This window comes from Syngnathoides biaculeatus, chromosome 13, assembly GCF_019802595.1.
Source record: "Syngnathoides biaculeatus isolate LvHL_M chromosome 13, ASM1980259v1, whole genome shotgun sequence".
NCBI classification, from domain to species: domain Eukaryota; kingdom Metazoa; phylum Chordata; class Actinopteri; order Syngnathiformes; family Syngnathidae; genus Syngnathoides; species Syngnathoides biaculeatus.
Window position 1 is genome coordinate 5,882,991 of NC_084652.1, and position 17,841 is coordinate 5,900,831.

Here is a 17,841-nt window from a genome sequence, read left to right on the forward strand (position 1 = left end):
TTCAAAATACAATTTTCATTTCACAATACATCACAATAATCCACTTTCGCCGGCTGTAAAATCTAAAATTGTGTCATAAAAGTTTTTCTTTTGGAGTCGCATTTATCAACTTCGAATTGCGATTTTGATTACAACTTATTTCTCAGAACGCTGAGAATTTTTTGGCATTAAACATTTCGACTTTCATATCATAAGTCAAATCTTTTTCTTGTTAAAATCACAACTTTTTAATGTATGATGCGAGTTATTCCTTGAAAATTGTGATTGTTTATGATATTCTCGTAGTATTTGGACTAATCTTGCGCAATCATGACAATTTTGCATGACATTTAAAAAAATTACACTTTTACTATTTCCCCATAAATTTTGGGTGTTTTTGTCTGGCGGAACTACCGTAATTCCCGGCCTACAGAGCACACTTGGTTTTAAGTCTCACACAGTACATTTGTAAAGGAAATACCATTTGGTACATACGTAGGCCGCAGCTTTGTAAAGGCCGCAAGTGCCCACATTGAAACACGAGATATTTCCAAAGAAAGACAGTACACAGAAAGAGTTTAACGCTAGCGCGTCGATAACACAAGTTTGGCGCTAACGCTAGCGCGGCGCTGACAGCGCCAATTGGAAAAAGGAAAAAAAAATAATAATAATAATCGGGAAAAATCACTGCCGTACGCCAGTAACACAGCAGCAACACGCTAGCACAGTTCTAAGGCTAGCCCAGCACTGACATGGCCGGCAAAAGTGACTTCCTCTGCACATGTTGGGTTGAAAGCGTGTGAAAAAAGCCACGGCTTGTAGGCCGGAAATTATGGTATTTTTTCTAATATCATTTTGACTCAACGTAAAACTACTTTTTGCACGACAATTTTGAAATTTGTCCATCTGTCCATTTTCTTAGCCGCTTATCCTCACAAGGGTCACGGGGTGTGCTGGAGCCTATCCCAGGCATCAACGGGCAGAAGGCGGGGTACACCCTGAACTGGTTGCCAGCCAATCGAAGCGTTGGAAATTCTACTTTCAAATGACTAAATTTAGCTTTTTTAATATTCTGTGTTTCTAAAGTGAAATAGATTTTTTAAAACTAATTCGACGTCTCATAAGATGACTATCCATCCATTCATTTACTTTGCCGCTTATCCTCACAAGGGTCGCGGGGAGTGCTGGAGCCTATCCCGCCCGTCAACGGGGAGGAGGCGGGGTACACCCTGAACTGGTTGCTAGCCAATCGCAGGGCACATAGAGACAAACACATGCACTCACAATCACACCTAGGGGCAATTTAATGTGTCCAATTAATGTTGCATGTTTTTGGGATGTGGGAGGAAACCGGAGTGCCCACCCGGAGAAAACCCAAGCAGGCACGGAGAGAACAGGCAAACTCAACACAAGCGGGTCCGGGACTGAACTCAGGACCTCAGAATTGCAAGCCCAACGCTCTCCAGCTGACCCACCGTGCCACCATTTTGGTCTTTACATATTTGAAAAATGTTTGTTTTTACTTGTTTGTCATTGAGATTTTTCTCATGACTACTATGAGGGGTGGAACATTTCTCAGGTCAAATGATGATTATTTTCTTCCACCTGTGACATTTTTTTTATTTGCAAAACAAGTCCTCCATTTCGTTTGAGTTACGGGAACAAAAATCCTGTTTTGCAGGCTGTTGTTTTCACCTTCGCGTAAGCGTGCGGTTTGCAATCTTTTGTAAGCAGTCAGTCGCACCGTAGAGTCAAACCCGCGGCGAGATAAGAATTTATAAGGAGCGCGAGGGAAGTGTTGGGGGTGTTTTTCCAAGTCAGTGGAGCAAAGGTAAAGCTGCAACGTGAAAACCGAGCGGCGTATCGAAGGAACGCAGATGTCCAGTAGACTGTTACGGAAGACGCAAAATAAATTACAGGAATAAGTGGAACGATGGGGATTCCCATAATGGCGGAGGCCTAACAATGCTCCCTTGATTTGGGGTCGCTTGCGGCGTCCATAATTGGCGAGCGTGGCGGTCCGGCGGGACTCGTGACACGCCTTTCATATCCGGCGCTCATCTTTTCCCCCCATCTGCGGGGATCAAATATTAGAGAAGGACTCTTAAATGCCTGTATGGTGCGCGTACACGGGTGTGCGCCTATGGAAAATAAAAAATAAAAAAAGTGTTTCCATCTTCATTAATCAGTGTCCCCGCCGGAGGGGGAGGCGGGCACGGAGGAGCCTTTCAAATGCAAACGCTTCAGTTCCGATTCAAAAGACAAGCCCGCCTCCTGCGTTTCCCAGGGAGACCGGACAGCCGACGCGTCGCTTCCTTGTCAACAAATCGATTCGCGACTCGCGCGGACGCCTCGTTATTCAGACTTTGCAATTTGCGCCAAAACAAACCGGACGAGGTCTCCAAGTACGTTCCGGCCTTTTGTTTGTCGCTTGTTTCCCAAGAGTCTACTTTGGACTTTTTGCCAATTAAATGCTTTTACCGAGGCCAGGATCACACTAGTAATGGGGGTCCAATGGCAGTGGCTTAATCCCAACTTTTAGTTGCACCGCAGCCTATCACTAAAAACTATGCTTGTGTACTTTTGCAGTCATTGTACATAATTGGATGGAAAACAACAAAATGAAAAACATGAAATATGGCGTAGTGACACCGATTCCCCCTCATTGATGATGTCGGTATCTGCCCTGCGACTGACTGGCGACCAGTTCTGGGTGTGGTCCGCCTTTCGCCCAGGGCTAGCTGGGATAGGCTCCGGCTTTCCCGTGACCCTTGTGAGGATAAGCGGCCTGGATAACGGAAGGATGGACATAACGTCCGAACATCGTGCATCGGATGGCGGCTTCGGTTTGCCCAAAATGCAATTTTAGTGCAACGACAAAAGCAAACGTGATTTACATATTCTCATATTTGAACTTGAAGTCATAAACTATTCTTGTAAGACTCTAACTTTTTTCCCCATACACACAATGTAATTGCTCTTTGGGTCTTACTGTCCACATAATCTCATCAGTTCTTCCTGGTAATATTAGAATTTTATTTTGGCCGTAGTTCCTTCTTCAAGCTTGATTGGCCGAAAGGCAAAAATCCCCATATATGGGCAATGATTAACAACCACAATTTTGGCCAAAAAAAACAAATATTCATTGTCGTTGTATACATTGTAAACGTCACCCATCCATTTTCTTAACCGCTTATCCTCACAAGGGTCGTGGAAAGGCTGGAGCCTATCCCAGCTATCCGAAAAATACAATCGATATCAAATTTTTATCGGCAAAAGATATTCATACTTTTTCCTCACATTTTAAAATGTTTCTAAACCTAAACATTTTGAATCTGATCTTCTCGTTTTCCCAAACCTGTAATTGACCAAAACGTGCTTTTTTTTTTTTCTTTTTTCCAACCTCCTGTCGCGTCAGCGTTGATCCAGTTGGGACCGCGACGTTTTAAATACACGTCCACGTACGTGCGGATTTAACCGCGTGTAAAACTGGTCTGGCTTGGGGTGTCACAGCGCGGTGAAACACGCACACGGGCTGTGAGCGCCGAGCTATTTTAAAGTCTGGAATACATTTGGTCGTGTTTGTTTAGTCTGCGGCCGAAGCTCCTCTCGATCGGACCGACTGACCTCACGGAGGCTGCGGCCGAGCTCGGAGCAGAAGCCCTGACATTACGGCCTTCCTCTTTGGGCGAGCCTCTCGTCGGGAAAGACTCGCCGAAGCCGGGAATGCTAACCGCCGCCGCGCTTTAAATACGGCAAGCAGACGAGTGAATAATGGGCTTTTGCTTCCTGGCCCGATTCTTAGCTGGTGCGGAACTACTGATCCGAAAGCGGCTAAAACTGAAGGCGAGGGCTCGTCCGGCGGCCAATTTGGCGTTCCTCCATTTGGGCCGCGCGGCCATTCCGTTGCTGCCGTGTCGCTGCTGCAGTCTGACCTGACTGCGACGTAGTCCCAAACTCGGAGGGGCCCCCCTTTTCCGAAAACAACTTTTCTCATAAAGACGGGTCTGAGAATATAGGAAGAATATTTCAATCCTTTTCTTGGAACACACAACCATTTTTTGCAGTGTTACGTCTGAGATAAGCTCTCATAAAAATGTTAGCTGTTGTTTTTACATAATATTTCAACATGATTCTTAATGCTTTCAATTTTGGAATTCAGTTTTATGATTTCGTAGCAACTCTTTCACCAGAAAGCTTGACGACAGTTAGCATAGTCTTTTTTTAACAGAAACCTTTAAACCATCCATTATCTACCGGTTTTCCGGGCCGGGTCGCGGGGGAAGTAGCTTCAGCGGGGATACGCAGACTTCCCTTTCCCCAGCCACGTCTTCCAGCTGTCCCAGAGGCGTTCCCAAGCCAGCCGAGAGACGCGGTCTCTCCAGCGTGTCCTGGGTTGGCCACGGGGTCTCTTTCCGGTGGGACAAGCCCGGAACACCTCACCATGGAGGCGTCCGGATCTGATGCCCCAGTCACCTCATCTGGCTCCTCTCAATGCGGAGGAGTTGCGGCTCCACACTGAACCCCTCCCTGATGACCGAGATTCTCACCCGATCTCAAAGGGACACCCTGCGGAGGAAACTCATTTCGGCTGCTAGTGTCCGGGATTTTGTTCTTCCGGTTACGACGCACAGCCCATGACCTTTAAACCTTGTCACAAAATTTTGACCTTTTTGTTTCTCATATGATTCCAAATTGGTTCTTTTAAGATTATGACTTTTGATATGAAGATGATGTTCCAGGCGGTCGAAGCGTGAGGCCGCTGCCGTGCTGGCAGCCGTTAACCTGATGGCCAAACCCCCCCCCCAACTTGGCAGGGGCCCCCTTTTACAAGAGCACGCAAACACAGACTGGGCTTTTTGTGGCTGGCATTACAAACAAACTGAAGCTTCAAAGACGCCGCTGTGTTTACAGCATAAATGGATAATTGTTCTTTGGAAAATGACGTGAATTATGTGCACGGCCATCTTGGGTAGGAGATGGCCACGAGAGAGCAAACCGGCATGTGACCGGTGGGCCGAAGGGGGGTTGTTCCGGGGCGGGCGAGTGGTTCACCGGGGTCTCGGGGAGGTTAATTTTCAACCGAGGACGGACGAGTCGAGTCGACTGTTTTGACCGCGAGTGCCAGCAGACACCGCAGGCGCTCTGCCAGGCCGCAACGAGGAGGTAGCGGTGAGGTTAACTCGATTGCCGGGCGAATCTCAACAGGGAGCTCTTACGCCATAGCGACTTGCTTTCAATGGTCTGTTTCTTCCTGTAGCGACGTGCTACATACACCAAGGCCGATCGATACCCACGGGCTTCTCCAGACACAAACGAGCGCCATCCAGACCCCCCCCCCCCGCCCCCCGTTTGATTACGTAACCCTCGACTTATCGGCTCCTTTTGATGCTTATTTTGCTCCTGTCGGCTGATTGGGGCCTCCGGGGTTGGGGGGGGGGGTTGGTCAGTGGAAACACGTCTGGCATTATTGACTTGTTTGCACATGTGAACATGAAAGATTTTCCCAGAAAAGTATTAACTATTAAAATCACCAACCGTGTAAAAAAACATGAGTCTTCCCTCGCATTGTTACAGGATTTTTTTTTTCTTCTAGACGTAATTCTTCAAATAATATTTTGCTGTGGTAAAATTCCTTTTGACTTTTAACTCACAGGATTAATTTATTTTTTAACTATTAATTAAAATTCTTATTCTAACATGTTGAGTCCTTGTCTCTTTTTTTTTCATAATATTTCAACTTTACTCTCATAAAAACGACACTTTTGAGAGGGTTACAAGATGTGAACAAATATTGTAAAATCACTGTTAGTCATATTTAATAAATATTGCTGACTACTATCTATTTTTAATTTTGTCATTCAGACGTTTTGTAAAATTTATCGTTTTTTTGAAAAGATATTGTCAGTAACAACTATTGGGGGCAAAGTAGGAAAAAAGTTATCGTTCACAAGTTCTTCACTCAGGATTTTGGTTTGTGAGGAAACCGTGGTCATGAGGCAATACAAGAGGTAAGTGTTTTAGGGGTTGGGGTAGGGGGGGGGGCAAAGGGGTAGGGGGGGGTATTGACCTGTTTGGGGACACGCAGGCGGCAGCTAAAAAGTCTGAGTTGCAATCAAACTGCGTAAAAGGAGCTGGATGTGAGCTGGAAAAGGAGCAAGAAGAATGATTAGCACGACTGCTACAATCCAGTAAGATGACTCGGGTGGGGGTCGACATGACATGACGGGGGGCGGGGGGGTCGACAGACAGACAGACAACAGACAGAACAGCAGACAACGAGTGAGTTCAGCTGCATCAGTGCAGTAATGAATTCACTGGCTTCCAAACAGCAAATAGAGAGATGCAGCTGTCTGCCGTCTGTGCCGCAGACACTCGGTCAGGCCGCGAGAGAGGGGAAAGGGGGGTGGGGGGGGGGGGCAGACAAGGCGGGGGAGGGTGCTGTTCTCGCCGTCTGACACTTTGCGACTGAGCCAGCGCTACAAAACAAGGCCCAAACACACGTACACAATTCCCTCGCCGCGGTTATGTCGGCAGAGCCGGATGAAAAATATCGGGTCAGCTGCGTCTGACTCTGTGTTCAACAAAAACAAAACTTACGTGACAAAATAGGCAACAATTTGCGTCAAAAACCTCAAGACACGGGAACTGAACAAGTGGCCTTGGCGGCGGTCTGCGGCAAACTGAGTGTTGCTGTCGCTCTTGTCAGGGCGACAACGAAAAGTGAAAAGGCCAAAAAGTGAAGCAAAGCTAGAAGAGTCAAGTCGTACAATTAGGAAAATCAAAATGCTCAAATTAGAATTGCTTAATTGTTTTCATAAAATTGCTTGCAAGATTTTTTTTTCTTGTAAAGATCTGATTTTTTTTTTTTTATTCCATTATCTACATAAACCCTACAACTCTTCAATTTGGATATTTTTGTATGTTTCATGTCATTCGTTTATTTAACTCTGATTTTGTGTGTAAAATTGTCATTATAAAAATTAATTTTCTATTTTATTTACATAAAATTGGTTATTTGTTGTCCTGCAAAATTCCATATTTATTTCTCATAGTGTTCCCTCCAAAAATACAGTAAAAATTTAACTTTACTCTGCTAGATTTTTCCTATTTTAAAAAAAAAAAAAATCAAGACACTTCTTGTGAATTTTTTTTTCTGTAAAACACAAATGAGATAAGTAGTACGCATGTGTGCGTGAGCCGCTTGCGTCTGTGTTTACACGAGCAGCGCTGCGGGGCACAAAACGGTGTTTGTAAACCCTGTGGGTGAAGGGGGAGGGGGGTTGAACTGGACTATCTCAAACGAAACGCCCTGAACAGGATACGGGACGGGTCGCTGGGAAAAAAAGTGACAAAGTTCGAGAATGTGTCCCCTTGTTCGAGCCTTCTGCTGCTTGTAAAAAGCCGCAGTGTGTAAATCTGGGCCAAAGGGAAAAGGGTTAGAGCTATACGACAGAATTTCCCCCCGATCCCACCCTCCAAAAAAAAAAAAAAAACCTGAACGAAAAGGTACGGGTTACTATAAACTGGCTGACTTCCACCAACATCCACTGGGATGTGGAAAGTATGAGTCACCGTCACGGAGACGGTGGCTGCGGGAGTCTGGAGGATGTTCAGGTTGAGAGACACGTCCGTCTGCCTCACTTCCTGTTCGGGGCAAGCGCGCGCTTTCATCTCACGCACGCAGACGAACAGCCGGTGTCCTCGGCGAATACTTTCACGGAAGCGCCGCATCCGCTCTTTTTTTAACCCCTGCCGAGGAAGCTGGGACTGATCAAGAGGTGCTCAATGGTTGGATTCCGGTTCCGCGTGTGGACACGGGCGCTTTACTTTCAAGAGCACGACATGATACAACGCATGGAATTTGAGGAGGGGAAAAAAAAAATCCTAATCTTACTAGGGCGGTAAAGCATTGGCCTCACAGTTCTGAGCACCTGGGTTTGATCCCGGCCCTGCCTGTGTGAGTTTTCTCCGGGCACTCCGGTTTCCTCCCACATAACAAAAACATGCAACGTTAATTGGACTCTAAATCGCCCCTAGGTGTGATTGTGACTGTGGTTGTTTGTACCTTTGTGCCCTGCGATTGGCTGGCGACCAGTTCAGGGTGTACCCCGCCTCCTGCCCAGCTGGGATAGGCTCCAGCACTCCCCATGGACGCTTATGAGGATAGGCGGTTAAGAAAATGGATGGATGGAATAGGATAGTCATAATTTTACATAAAACAAATACAAGAATGAAGTCGGCCTATTAAAAGAAATATGATTTTTGATTTATTTCAACTCATAAAACAGCTTTTCAATCTACCTCGGAATTATTTTGTCAAATCTTATCCAAACGGTGCAGCCTTTTCATCCAGAAAAGAAAAAGTTAAATAATGGCCACAGCAACGGCTTCGGTGCTTGAATGAAAGCGCGAGACGGAAAAAAAATAAATGAATATTCGGCACAAAAAAATGACAACACCTGACAAAGTGCTGAGACGGAAGAAAGTATGCGAGGGCGAGCAGCGACAATACGTCATGCAGCCTCCGGCTAATGGCACCTGAGCGATGCGGTTAGCGGCGGCGTCTCACACGTTCATGAGTATGGTTGCCGTATTATGCGCCGACCTTTGTTCTGGATTCCAGTATGTCTACTCGATCCAGAGGACAAAGACGAATGCGAAGGCGGGACAGGAGACGCGCGTACCATTAATCACGACTGAAGCGGACGGGGAGTCGTCTTGTCTTGTGTACAAAAAAAAATAAAAAATGAAAAAAATCTTACCTATCCTCTCACGTCACATATACAGTAAATCTTTCCAACCTGTTGTAGTTGAAACTCGTGTTTATGGTTAAAATACGTAAAATAAAATGATACTCTTCTTCTAAAATTTTGATTGGGGGCGGGGGGGCTATGTCAAAGTCATTTCTCAACGTGATGAATTAGAAATGTCGAGCTGTCACATTTCGCAGCATTTAAAACGTTACTACGGGGAGCGCCTCCAATTACGACATTTTGAGGTTCACGAACAGCACGCAATGTACTTTGTGCGGAGGCATCGGAATACAACAAGTCACAATCAGTTTGTGCCATACTTGCGGTTCTTTCATGCAGTTTTGACTTTACTATCGCATAAGATCAGGATAGGCCAGGGGTGCTCAATGCGCCAATTGCGATCGTCCAGGGACGGCGTGCCAAAAAAAAAAAAAAAACAAGACATCAGCCAATCTTCCCTCTAAACTGCACGAGTGCGCAATTGTGCACAGAACTTTCTCTAACAACGACTGCTGCTCCGCCACACTCCTTCTTTTCTAGCTTACCTTACACCCCCCCATCTTAAAGACATATACTCATAATTACAAATGTTACAGTACTTACACAGCTCATCAACGTGTTTTATAATGACAGCGTCCACCACCGCTGCTTTAGTTAGCAACACAGTCTGGGCAACATGGAGCAAAGACGAGCTTGACATGCTGCTTATGTTTACTTTCGATATCAATGGAGAAAAGTTCAAAAAAAGAAATGCTGTTGTTTGAAGATGCAATGACTGTCGGAGTATGTGAATAATCCAAGAAAAAGTGCTTCAGGAGATTTTCTCTTTTTCAAGTGGGATCGGTCTGGTCCGAAGCCAAAGTAGAAAGTGCAGGATGAGATGGTGTGTAATGTTAAAATTTCTCTTTGGTACAGCCTGATCCAGGAGGAAAGCACAGACAATAAAGTAAGTTTCTTTCGGCTTGTCCCTTTCGGGGTCGCCACAGCGTGTCATCTCAGATGAACGCACATATGTTTGGCACAATTTTTACACCGGATGCCCTTCCTGACGCAACCCTTCTCAGGGAGTGGAGGCCCCAGTGGGATACGAACCCACAACCCCTGGTTTATCAAACCAGTGCTCTAACCACTGAGCTACAGGGCCTCTGAAAGCACAGACAATACAGTGCACAAAAACCCAATTATGTATTTAAAATATAGGAGGCAACATAAAACGGTTTGGGAGCATCATCATCTCCCCGACCCCCATCGTCGGTAGCTCGCGAGAGGCTGGCTGCTTGAAAAGTAGATCTTGGGATAAAAAAGTATGGGCACCCCTGGGATATACACAGGTTACTACCAGATTACGACAGTATAATAACCAATTGCAATACATTGGGAGATGTAAAAACACAAAGAAAAAATATTAGATTTCACTTAAATAAATGAGGTACAATAGCAAAAGTCCTTCTTTTCTCCACTCTATAGTCTATTCAGTGCTGGGCTTTGGTTATGGCCTGGCAGTTTACGAGGTTCATGTATTGGCCTTTTGTTCCGTGACATTCCCAGTGACCCCCACGTGACCCCCGGGGTGCGGCGGGGGTGGGGGGCACAAATGATGCACTTCCCCTTCAGCTGTGGCCAGCTGGCCTAACCTCTCCTCGTCTGATGAGGCCACCTGTCCCAGACCCCTCGCACGCACGGAGCAGGTCAACAGCGGTTTCAGAAAACAACCGGGCGGGATGTCGTCTAGTCCACCTGACCGGTCGGCAACAGAGTGATTGCTTCTTTTGGATGGTTGGAAAAAAACTAAAAAAAATACTTGCAGCTTCTCCCCAAAAATAATGAATGAATGTTTTTCATTAAAAAAAAAAAAAAGATCATGATGTCCTCATGTGATTATGACTTTTTCTATTACAAGATAGTGACTGTATCCTTAGGACATTTGTCTTGATTTCGCTAACAAATCTAGGTCTTATTTTTTGTGGACGATATAACATCTTTTTCAGTTTTTGACTTTGCTGTTAAAGTACAGGAAGATTTTGAAAAAAGGTATTTTTCTGGATTTTTTTTTTTTTAAGTCTATAACCACCCTTGTTAGATGACAACTTTTTTCCACTGGAAAAAAAGGTAACTTACAATATTTTTACATTTTTTGACTTTGTCTCATGAAAAAACAAATAAAGTGATGCCTCGGGTCTGGACCACAATTTGTCCCAGAAAACGGTTCGAAAAGTGAATTGTTCGAAAACCGAATAGATGTTTCCCATTACAATGAATGGAAAACAAAATAATTCGTTGCAAAGCCTAAAAAAATTGGGCTTTTTAAAGTATTTTTTTTTTTTTAGCTTTTCCTGATAATAAACTGCATAGTAGAAATACATGCATAGTTTAAATACTTTGTATAGTAAAATAATTTAGAAATGTTTGTTTTTTGCTTAAAATATATGCTTTAGTAGTAGAGTATGCCAGGCTGGGAGTGCTTTGCCATTACTGTAGCAACTCAGCCCCCAGCCTTGTAAACTTTTTTTATGAACAAAAGTGCAGAATAACTTTAAACAAGCAACTTGCCTTCTTTGGAGCCATGAATGGGAGTTAATATTGTCATCCTCCATAAGAAGAAAAACAACTGTCACTACCGTCTGTGTACAGAGACTGCTTTATACAGAATAATAATAAAAGTGCGCGTTAGGCCATTTTTTTTTTTTTTTCGGGGGGCATTCGAATTCACAATAACAAAGCACGTCGTGGGTGGGTCAGCTGTGCGGAATATGTTATTTCCGGATTTTTTTGGGGGTGTGGGAATTCACAACAAAGCGCGTCGTGGGTCAGCTGGTCTGGCCACGTGCAATATGTTCGAGTACCGATTTTCATTCGAAAACAGAAGCGGGAAAAAAAATGAAAAAAAAAAAATTCAATATTTTTGTTCGAAAACGGGGACGACCGAGGCTTGACTGTAGTAAGATTACATATTTAAAAAAGATAATTTCCTGGAAAAAATAACTTTTCTTGACAATATGAAAAAAAAATATCTGCTTCGAGAATGCAACTCTTTTTCCTCCTTTCCCCCAAAAATCTCGAGACTTTTTGCCCTGAAATATCTCTTCAACCTGGTAAGCACACAACATGAAGTGGCTCGTATCTTCGAGGAAGTGTGATAAACTATGATCGCGTCCGGTCAAACACTAGTTTTACAACTTCCTTCGGAGCAAGACGACGCAGAGTCACGCCGGGCGGCACGTGAACGGGGACTCACCTTGGCGGGCGTCTTTTTGAGCTGATAGTGGAACTTGTCCTTGACCTCGTCCAGCAGCCGCTTGAGCTTGGCCTCCTCGGGCGAGCCCTGGTACTTCCTGGCCAGCTGCAGGTAGCAAGGCCACTTGGCCGAGTCGAAGCCCCAGTGGCACGTCCTCTTGTCGGGCGACTTGTGCGAGTGCATGACGAACTTCTGCGGCGAGAAGAGCAGGTGGCACTCCACGCACTGGACGCAGGACGCCTCGGGCTGCGTGTAGAACTGGGGCAGGAACAGGCCCTGGCACTTGCCCAGGCACTGGTGCTCCACCTGGAAGCCGGCCTCGCTCTCCTTCAGCGGGCCCCGGCCCGACAGCTCGGCGCCCAGCTCGGCGGGAGGCGCGGCGCCGGGGCGCAGCAGCGCGTTGCAGAGCCGCTGCGCGTCCGTCAGCGTGATCAGGCCGCAGGAGGGCGCGTTGAAGGGCAGGATGCCCAAGACCTTGAGGATGTGCAGCTGCTCGGCATCGCAGCGCGAGCAGTACACGTAGAGCTCGTCGCACACCGTGTTGATCTGCTGCAGCGAAAAGTCGCGCAACACCGAGTTGAGCACCTGGGGCAGGCACAGCCGCTTCTCGCCGCCTACCACGAAGCAGGAGATGGACTCGCCCTCCAGCAGCGAGTGGGTGAGCTCGGTGGAGCTGTCGCAGGGGACCAGCAGGGGGCCGCCTCCCAAGACGGGAGGGGAGGGCAGCGGGGGCATGCCGGCGTGGGAACGCTCGTGGCCGGTGCGCGCCGAGAAGGCGGCGGGGCCTCCCAGAGAGCTCTGGCTGCTCAGCGTGAACTGGGCCAGCGTGTGTTTGAGCCCCGGGCTCAGGTCCAGCGCCTTAGCCGAGGCGGCCGCGTGGAGCTCGGCGTCCGTGTCGCGGTGGTGCGCCTCCTCCACGTGCTCCCGCTTCACCTTGGCCGCCTTGTGGAAGGACTCCAGGCCGTGGCGCTTCAGGTTGATCTCGGCCATCACTCGCTTCTTGATGGGCGCGTCCTCCAGACGTTCACGGTACAGACGCTTCATGCCGCCCTTGAAGGAGTTCAGGCCTTTGAAGGGGCTCTTCAAACTGGTCTGGGTGCCTGCCATGTCTGCGGGCTCCGTTATTGTTATCGTCTCTTCGCGTCTGGATTTTCGTAACAGCTCCTTTTTTTCCCCCCACCTTTTTTTTTTTTTTTCAAACGACGCTGATCCTCAGGTAGACGGACACACGCATGATGGAGAATTTTCGACGTTCCAAGATGCTTCCTGGTGATTTGAAAAAAGTAAATAAAAGAAAAGTCAACAGAGGAACACAAAAAAATACACAGAAAAAAGAAAAACAAGTAAATTTGCACTAGAAATAAACTATGGAGGACCATTCTGGGTAAAAAGTACCATTTACTGCTCTCAAAAAAATACTTTATTCCAAAGAAAGAAGTTTGCTCCCTCCCCAAAAAAACTTCTCACAAATGTGACTTTCTAAAAAATAAAAATGTGTTGTCATAAAATTGTAACTTTTATGCCTCACTTAAAAAAAACTTTTTCTTTAAAAACTTTTTATTTTTTAAAAATACAATTGAATTTCTTAAAGAAATAAATTCTTTTTGCAAATTACAAAACAAGAACTTTTTCTACATTTCTTTTCTAGAAAAAAAGTTAAAGTTTAAAATACTAATTTATTTACAACAAAAATACTTTCTTAAAAAATACAAATGTTATGCAATAATTTAGTTTTTTTAAAAAGTCTTAATATATTTTTCAAAACAGTACTTTTTCCTAAAAAAAAATAAGAACTTTATTTTTTAAAAAGTACAATTTTATTTGGATTTTTTTTCTTGAAAAATGCACATGTATTTTCACAAGAATTCAACTTTTGGCCCTGACCCCTGTCAGGATAAGCGACTCAGATAATGGACAAATTGTTCAAAGGTGCTTTCAAGAAAATACTTTCCAATTCTAAAAATGAAAATCAACTTTGCTTCAAAAATATACAATATTTTGCCAATACCATGCCATTACTTCTTATCTAAATGGCTGTGCTATATTTAAGGGAATCAACAAAGCCTTTAAATGCTTTACGGCTGCTGTTGCATTAGGGGAAACTGACGAGGTCAAAGGCTGTTTGCATGCACCACAGAGCCAAATGACCATTAACATAGTTCACACAAACACAAGGAAGCTTCTTGCAGCACTTGTAATTGAACCCGTGTGGATGCGTCTGTGTGTGTGTGTCACGCAGTTTGAAATTTGCATTGCATATTTCACTTTTTTTTTTCCAGCAAGCCTGTGAGCAAGCAAGTGAAAATCCCAACAAGCTAAAGCAGTGAATCAGGCACGACCGCCGCTGCCGCCGCTCCCGTTCCATATTAATCACGGCCCGCCATCCACAACGCACCCAAAACATTTCCACTTTGCAAGTGAAAGTGCTCCTGCCCATAAAAAAAAAACAAAAATTCCCAAAAATGTACTGAGCCTTTTTTTATCCCACACTGGCTCCTTCAAGCGGATGAAAAATACCCAAAAGCGCCCCCCCCACTTCAATTTGATCCCCCCCAACTATATTTCAGAGGCTTCCTCTTGCAAACTTGAAAGTCTTACCTTAGTTTTTGTCTCCCTTTGTTTAACACTTTTTATTCTAGATCATTTGATTATCATATTTAAAATGTATTTTAGTTGGTATTTAATATAGTGATTATTTACCACAGCACTAGAGGGACCCTTAGTCGGTAATTCTAAAAGTGCAGTAGGTGTGCAACACTTTGAAAACATCGGTAGAGTTCAAGTTTAGGCAATCAAAGTCATCCATCCATCCATCCATTTTCTTTGCCTCTTATCCTCACGAGGGTCACGGGGGAGTGTTGGAGCCTATCCCAGCTGTGAACGGGCAGGGAGGCAGGGTACACCAAGAACCGGTTGCCAGCCAATCCCAGGGCACATAGAGACAAACAGTCGCACTCACAATCACACCTACGGGCAATTTAGAGTCTCTAAACTGGTGTGCCCAGAGAAAACTCACGCAGGCGGGGCCGGGATCGAACCCGGTTCCTCAGAACTGTGAGACCAACGCTTTACCAGCTGACCCACCGTGCCGCACCGAAACCATACATTTTCAAGAAAAAAAAAAATAAAAGCTGTATTTCCTGAGAGAGTAAACTTGTGTTCTTTGAAGAGAGAAAAAAAAAAGTGTAAAAATGCTAATTGCGGTCACATCCGCTTGTTAAAATATTCTCCGAGCAAGCCATTTGTTTCGGTGCAAAATAAAAGCCGCAAGCGAATTGTTTCACGTGACGGGGAGCGAAAGCAACACCGGCAAGAGCAGCATTCAGTACCAAGACGGGGAAGGCGGATGCATCAAAAAGTCAGCGTTTGAGACTTAAATGGTATTTTTACTTCTCTACAAAGTCATTTAATAACACAATAATTACAGTCGCTCCTCCAATAGATGCCTCCCTTTATCCCATCATAACATAGATTGAAAATATTTACGTCCGCTCACTCTATCCTTCACACAGACTTTCAAAACTGAAATGTTGAGCTCACTTGAACTTGGTTGCTAAACAAAACAGCAGCACCTACTGAGGCCTAACCCATTTCCAAACATGGAGTCTTACACAAAATCATAATTCAGCTTCTTGGGCAATTTTGACATTGCTCTCACGTTGTTTGGTAACAGTGTCTGAAATAACGATTAACACTAACGTGTTTGCGCCACAGTGTCGTGCAGCGCCGTATTTATGTTCCAGAGCGCTGCGGCTCGTATAGTATGTTTGCCATTGGTGTGGATTGTAAACGTGGCATTTTTTTTTAAAAAACATATTTACCATTCACATGGGTGCACACAACACTGTGGCGTGAAGGCGTTTACACACCAGCATTTTATTAGCTCTCTTTGCAGACTCCAGTAGGCACTGACATCAGGTCACTCCACAATGTGGTGCGCCCCCATGTCATGTTGCCACATTTCTCCACAATAGTCCAGATTTTTTGGGGGGATGTGACAGAAATTGCAATGCAAATCTCTCACTTTTAAAACTTAAGTGGAATTGAATGCTGCAAATCAATAAGATCGCTCATTTTTGCTCCGTTTTTGGTTCATTGGTGACGCATTTTTTTAATGAAATTGAAAAGGGTTCACTTTTGTTGCGCTGGCAAATGATTGGATATGCCTGCGTGCACATTTTCCCTAGATTGGCGCAATGCTTCTGCGCAAAAAAAAAAAAAAAAAAGCCCGACCTCGATTCCGCAGCCCGGTTTGGCGTACAAATGTCATAAAGCACCGCGGACGCCTGTCAAAATGAGCTCGACGGCGGCGAGGTAACGAGTTTTGCTCCTAGGCGGTATAGGTGGGGGTCGGGGGGGGTACCACGTAAACAGCAGTGTTTGTGGATCATCCACTCGCAACCAATCCAAATCCGAGGAGCCGCTTGGCTGCTGCAAGGACGCCGCATAGAAAAACTCCATCCCTCCCCCTCGACAACCCCCTCCCTCCCCCGAGCTCTCTCTCTCTCTCCTCCCGACAAGACTGCGCTGGTATGCAGACAGCGCCAATAATGACATTCACTGTCTGCACTCCCCAGTCTCGATCGAGGGGAGGAGGGTGGGGGGAAGCCACCGCCACCGCCACCGCCACTACTACAACAACTCCTACTCCGGCCACTACCGCCACCGCGGTCGGGTCCGGGCGTCTCTCGCTCCCCCCACCGTGTCAACACCGCGGTCTCCTTCGCAAGAGCCAACACATTTAACAAACCAAAAAAATTATAATATTAATTTACACAAAAAAAAACACAACTCCCTTTCATTTATTTTAGGATTACGTTTAAAATGTGGGGGGAAAAAGTATTTAAAAAAGAGGCTAATTTATGCGGTGGAAATGCTAGTTAGCTTAGCTCGCCCCCCTCTCCGATACTCAGCTCAGCCTTTAAAAAAAAAAAAAAAGCAGCAAAAGTGGGTAATAACAAGCCAGCTCGGCTGTAGTTTTGACGGCGGAATTCGGTGGGGGACGCAAGAAGCCCGACGCTGTCTCCCCAGTCCGGCCGACAATCCTCAGCGCCAATGTGTTACCCGGAGGTCGAGCGCAGAGCGACCGGCTCAACCTTCCCCCAGACGGAGAGCGACACGGCGGGCTAAGCCGAGCGAGCTTCTCCCCTGCTATCCGTCCCACCGACCGTGCAACAAATCACAGCGACACTTCTTTCATTTTGATACCCACACGAATGTGGGTCCATTCAAAATGAAGACAAAACACATACAAGCAAGAAATGAGGTTGCAGCACTTGCCTCGGTCCGCTCGCTGTTCACCCGCCGGGGGTCTTCTCCGTACTGGAAAAGTCTGGCGGCGGCGGCGGAGCGTCAACAAGACGAGGCTCCACCAACCACTACAGCCCTGTGACGTCACGCCGCATCGAGGATTGAGAGGCGGAGACGTCATCGGGGCAGCAGGAAGCGGTGCGGGGGTGTCTCTGTCTCTGTCTCGCTGCTCGCTTCCTCTCCACCGCATTCGGAGACACTTTTTTTTTTTTGGTTTTTTTTTTTTTTTTGACAGCGGCGGGACTATTTAAAGGGCCCGTGTTGCTACGCTCGCCCGCCCGGACTCCTCGATTTGCGACGGTCCGTCGCCGCCGTGGGCCTGCCGGAGTCCCCGATCGGCGAGTTTTAGTGTTTCGCAGCACTCCTCGCGACCCTCCTGAGGATAAGCGGCTAAGAAAATCGATGGATTTAGAACGTGACTATTTTAGTGGGGCCAGCACGGTGGATCAGCTGGTAAAGCGTCGGCCTCACACTTCTGAGATCTCAGGTTGAATCCCTGGCCCGCATGTATGGAGTCTGCATGTTGTCCCCGTCGCTGCGTGGGTTTTCTCCGGCCACTCC

At 46.0% G+C, this 17,841-nt stretch overlaps 1 protein-coding gene across 2 annotated transcripts in view; it reads right to left on the reverse strand.

Moving 5' to 3' along the window:
• skila (SKI-like proto-oncogene a) overlaps positions 1–17,243 on the reverse strand; it is a 45,053-nt gene extending 27,810 nt beyond the window's left edge. The window contains exons 1-2 of one of the 2 annotated variants that reach the window (XM_061838488.1): positions 17,223–17,243; positions 11,971–13,236 (exon numbers count right to left, since the gene is read on the reverse strand). In XM_061838488.1, the coding sequence (XP_061694472.1) occupies positions 11,971–13,077 (1,107 nt within the window). In that variant the 5' untranslated portion in view covers positions 13,078–13,236; positions 17,223–17,243. Of the gene's footprint in view, positions 1–11,970; positions 13,237–14,670; positions 14,714–17,222 lie in introns of those variants that run through there. The other variant, XM_061838487.1, reaches the window with a different exon arrangement.
• Between the last annotated feature and the right edge of the window lie 598 nt (positions 17,244–17,841).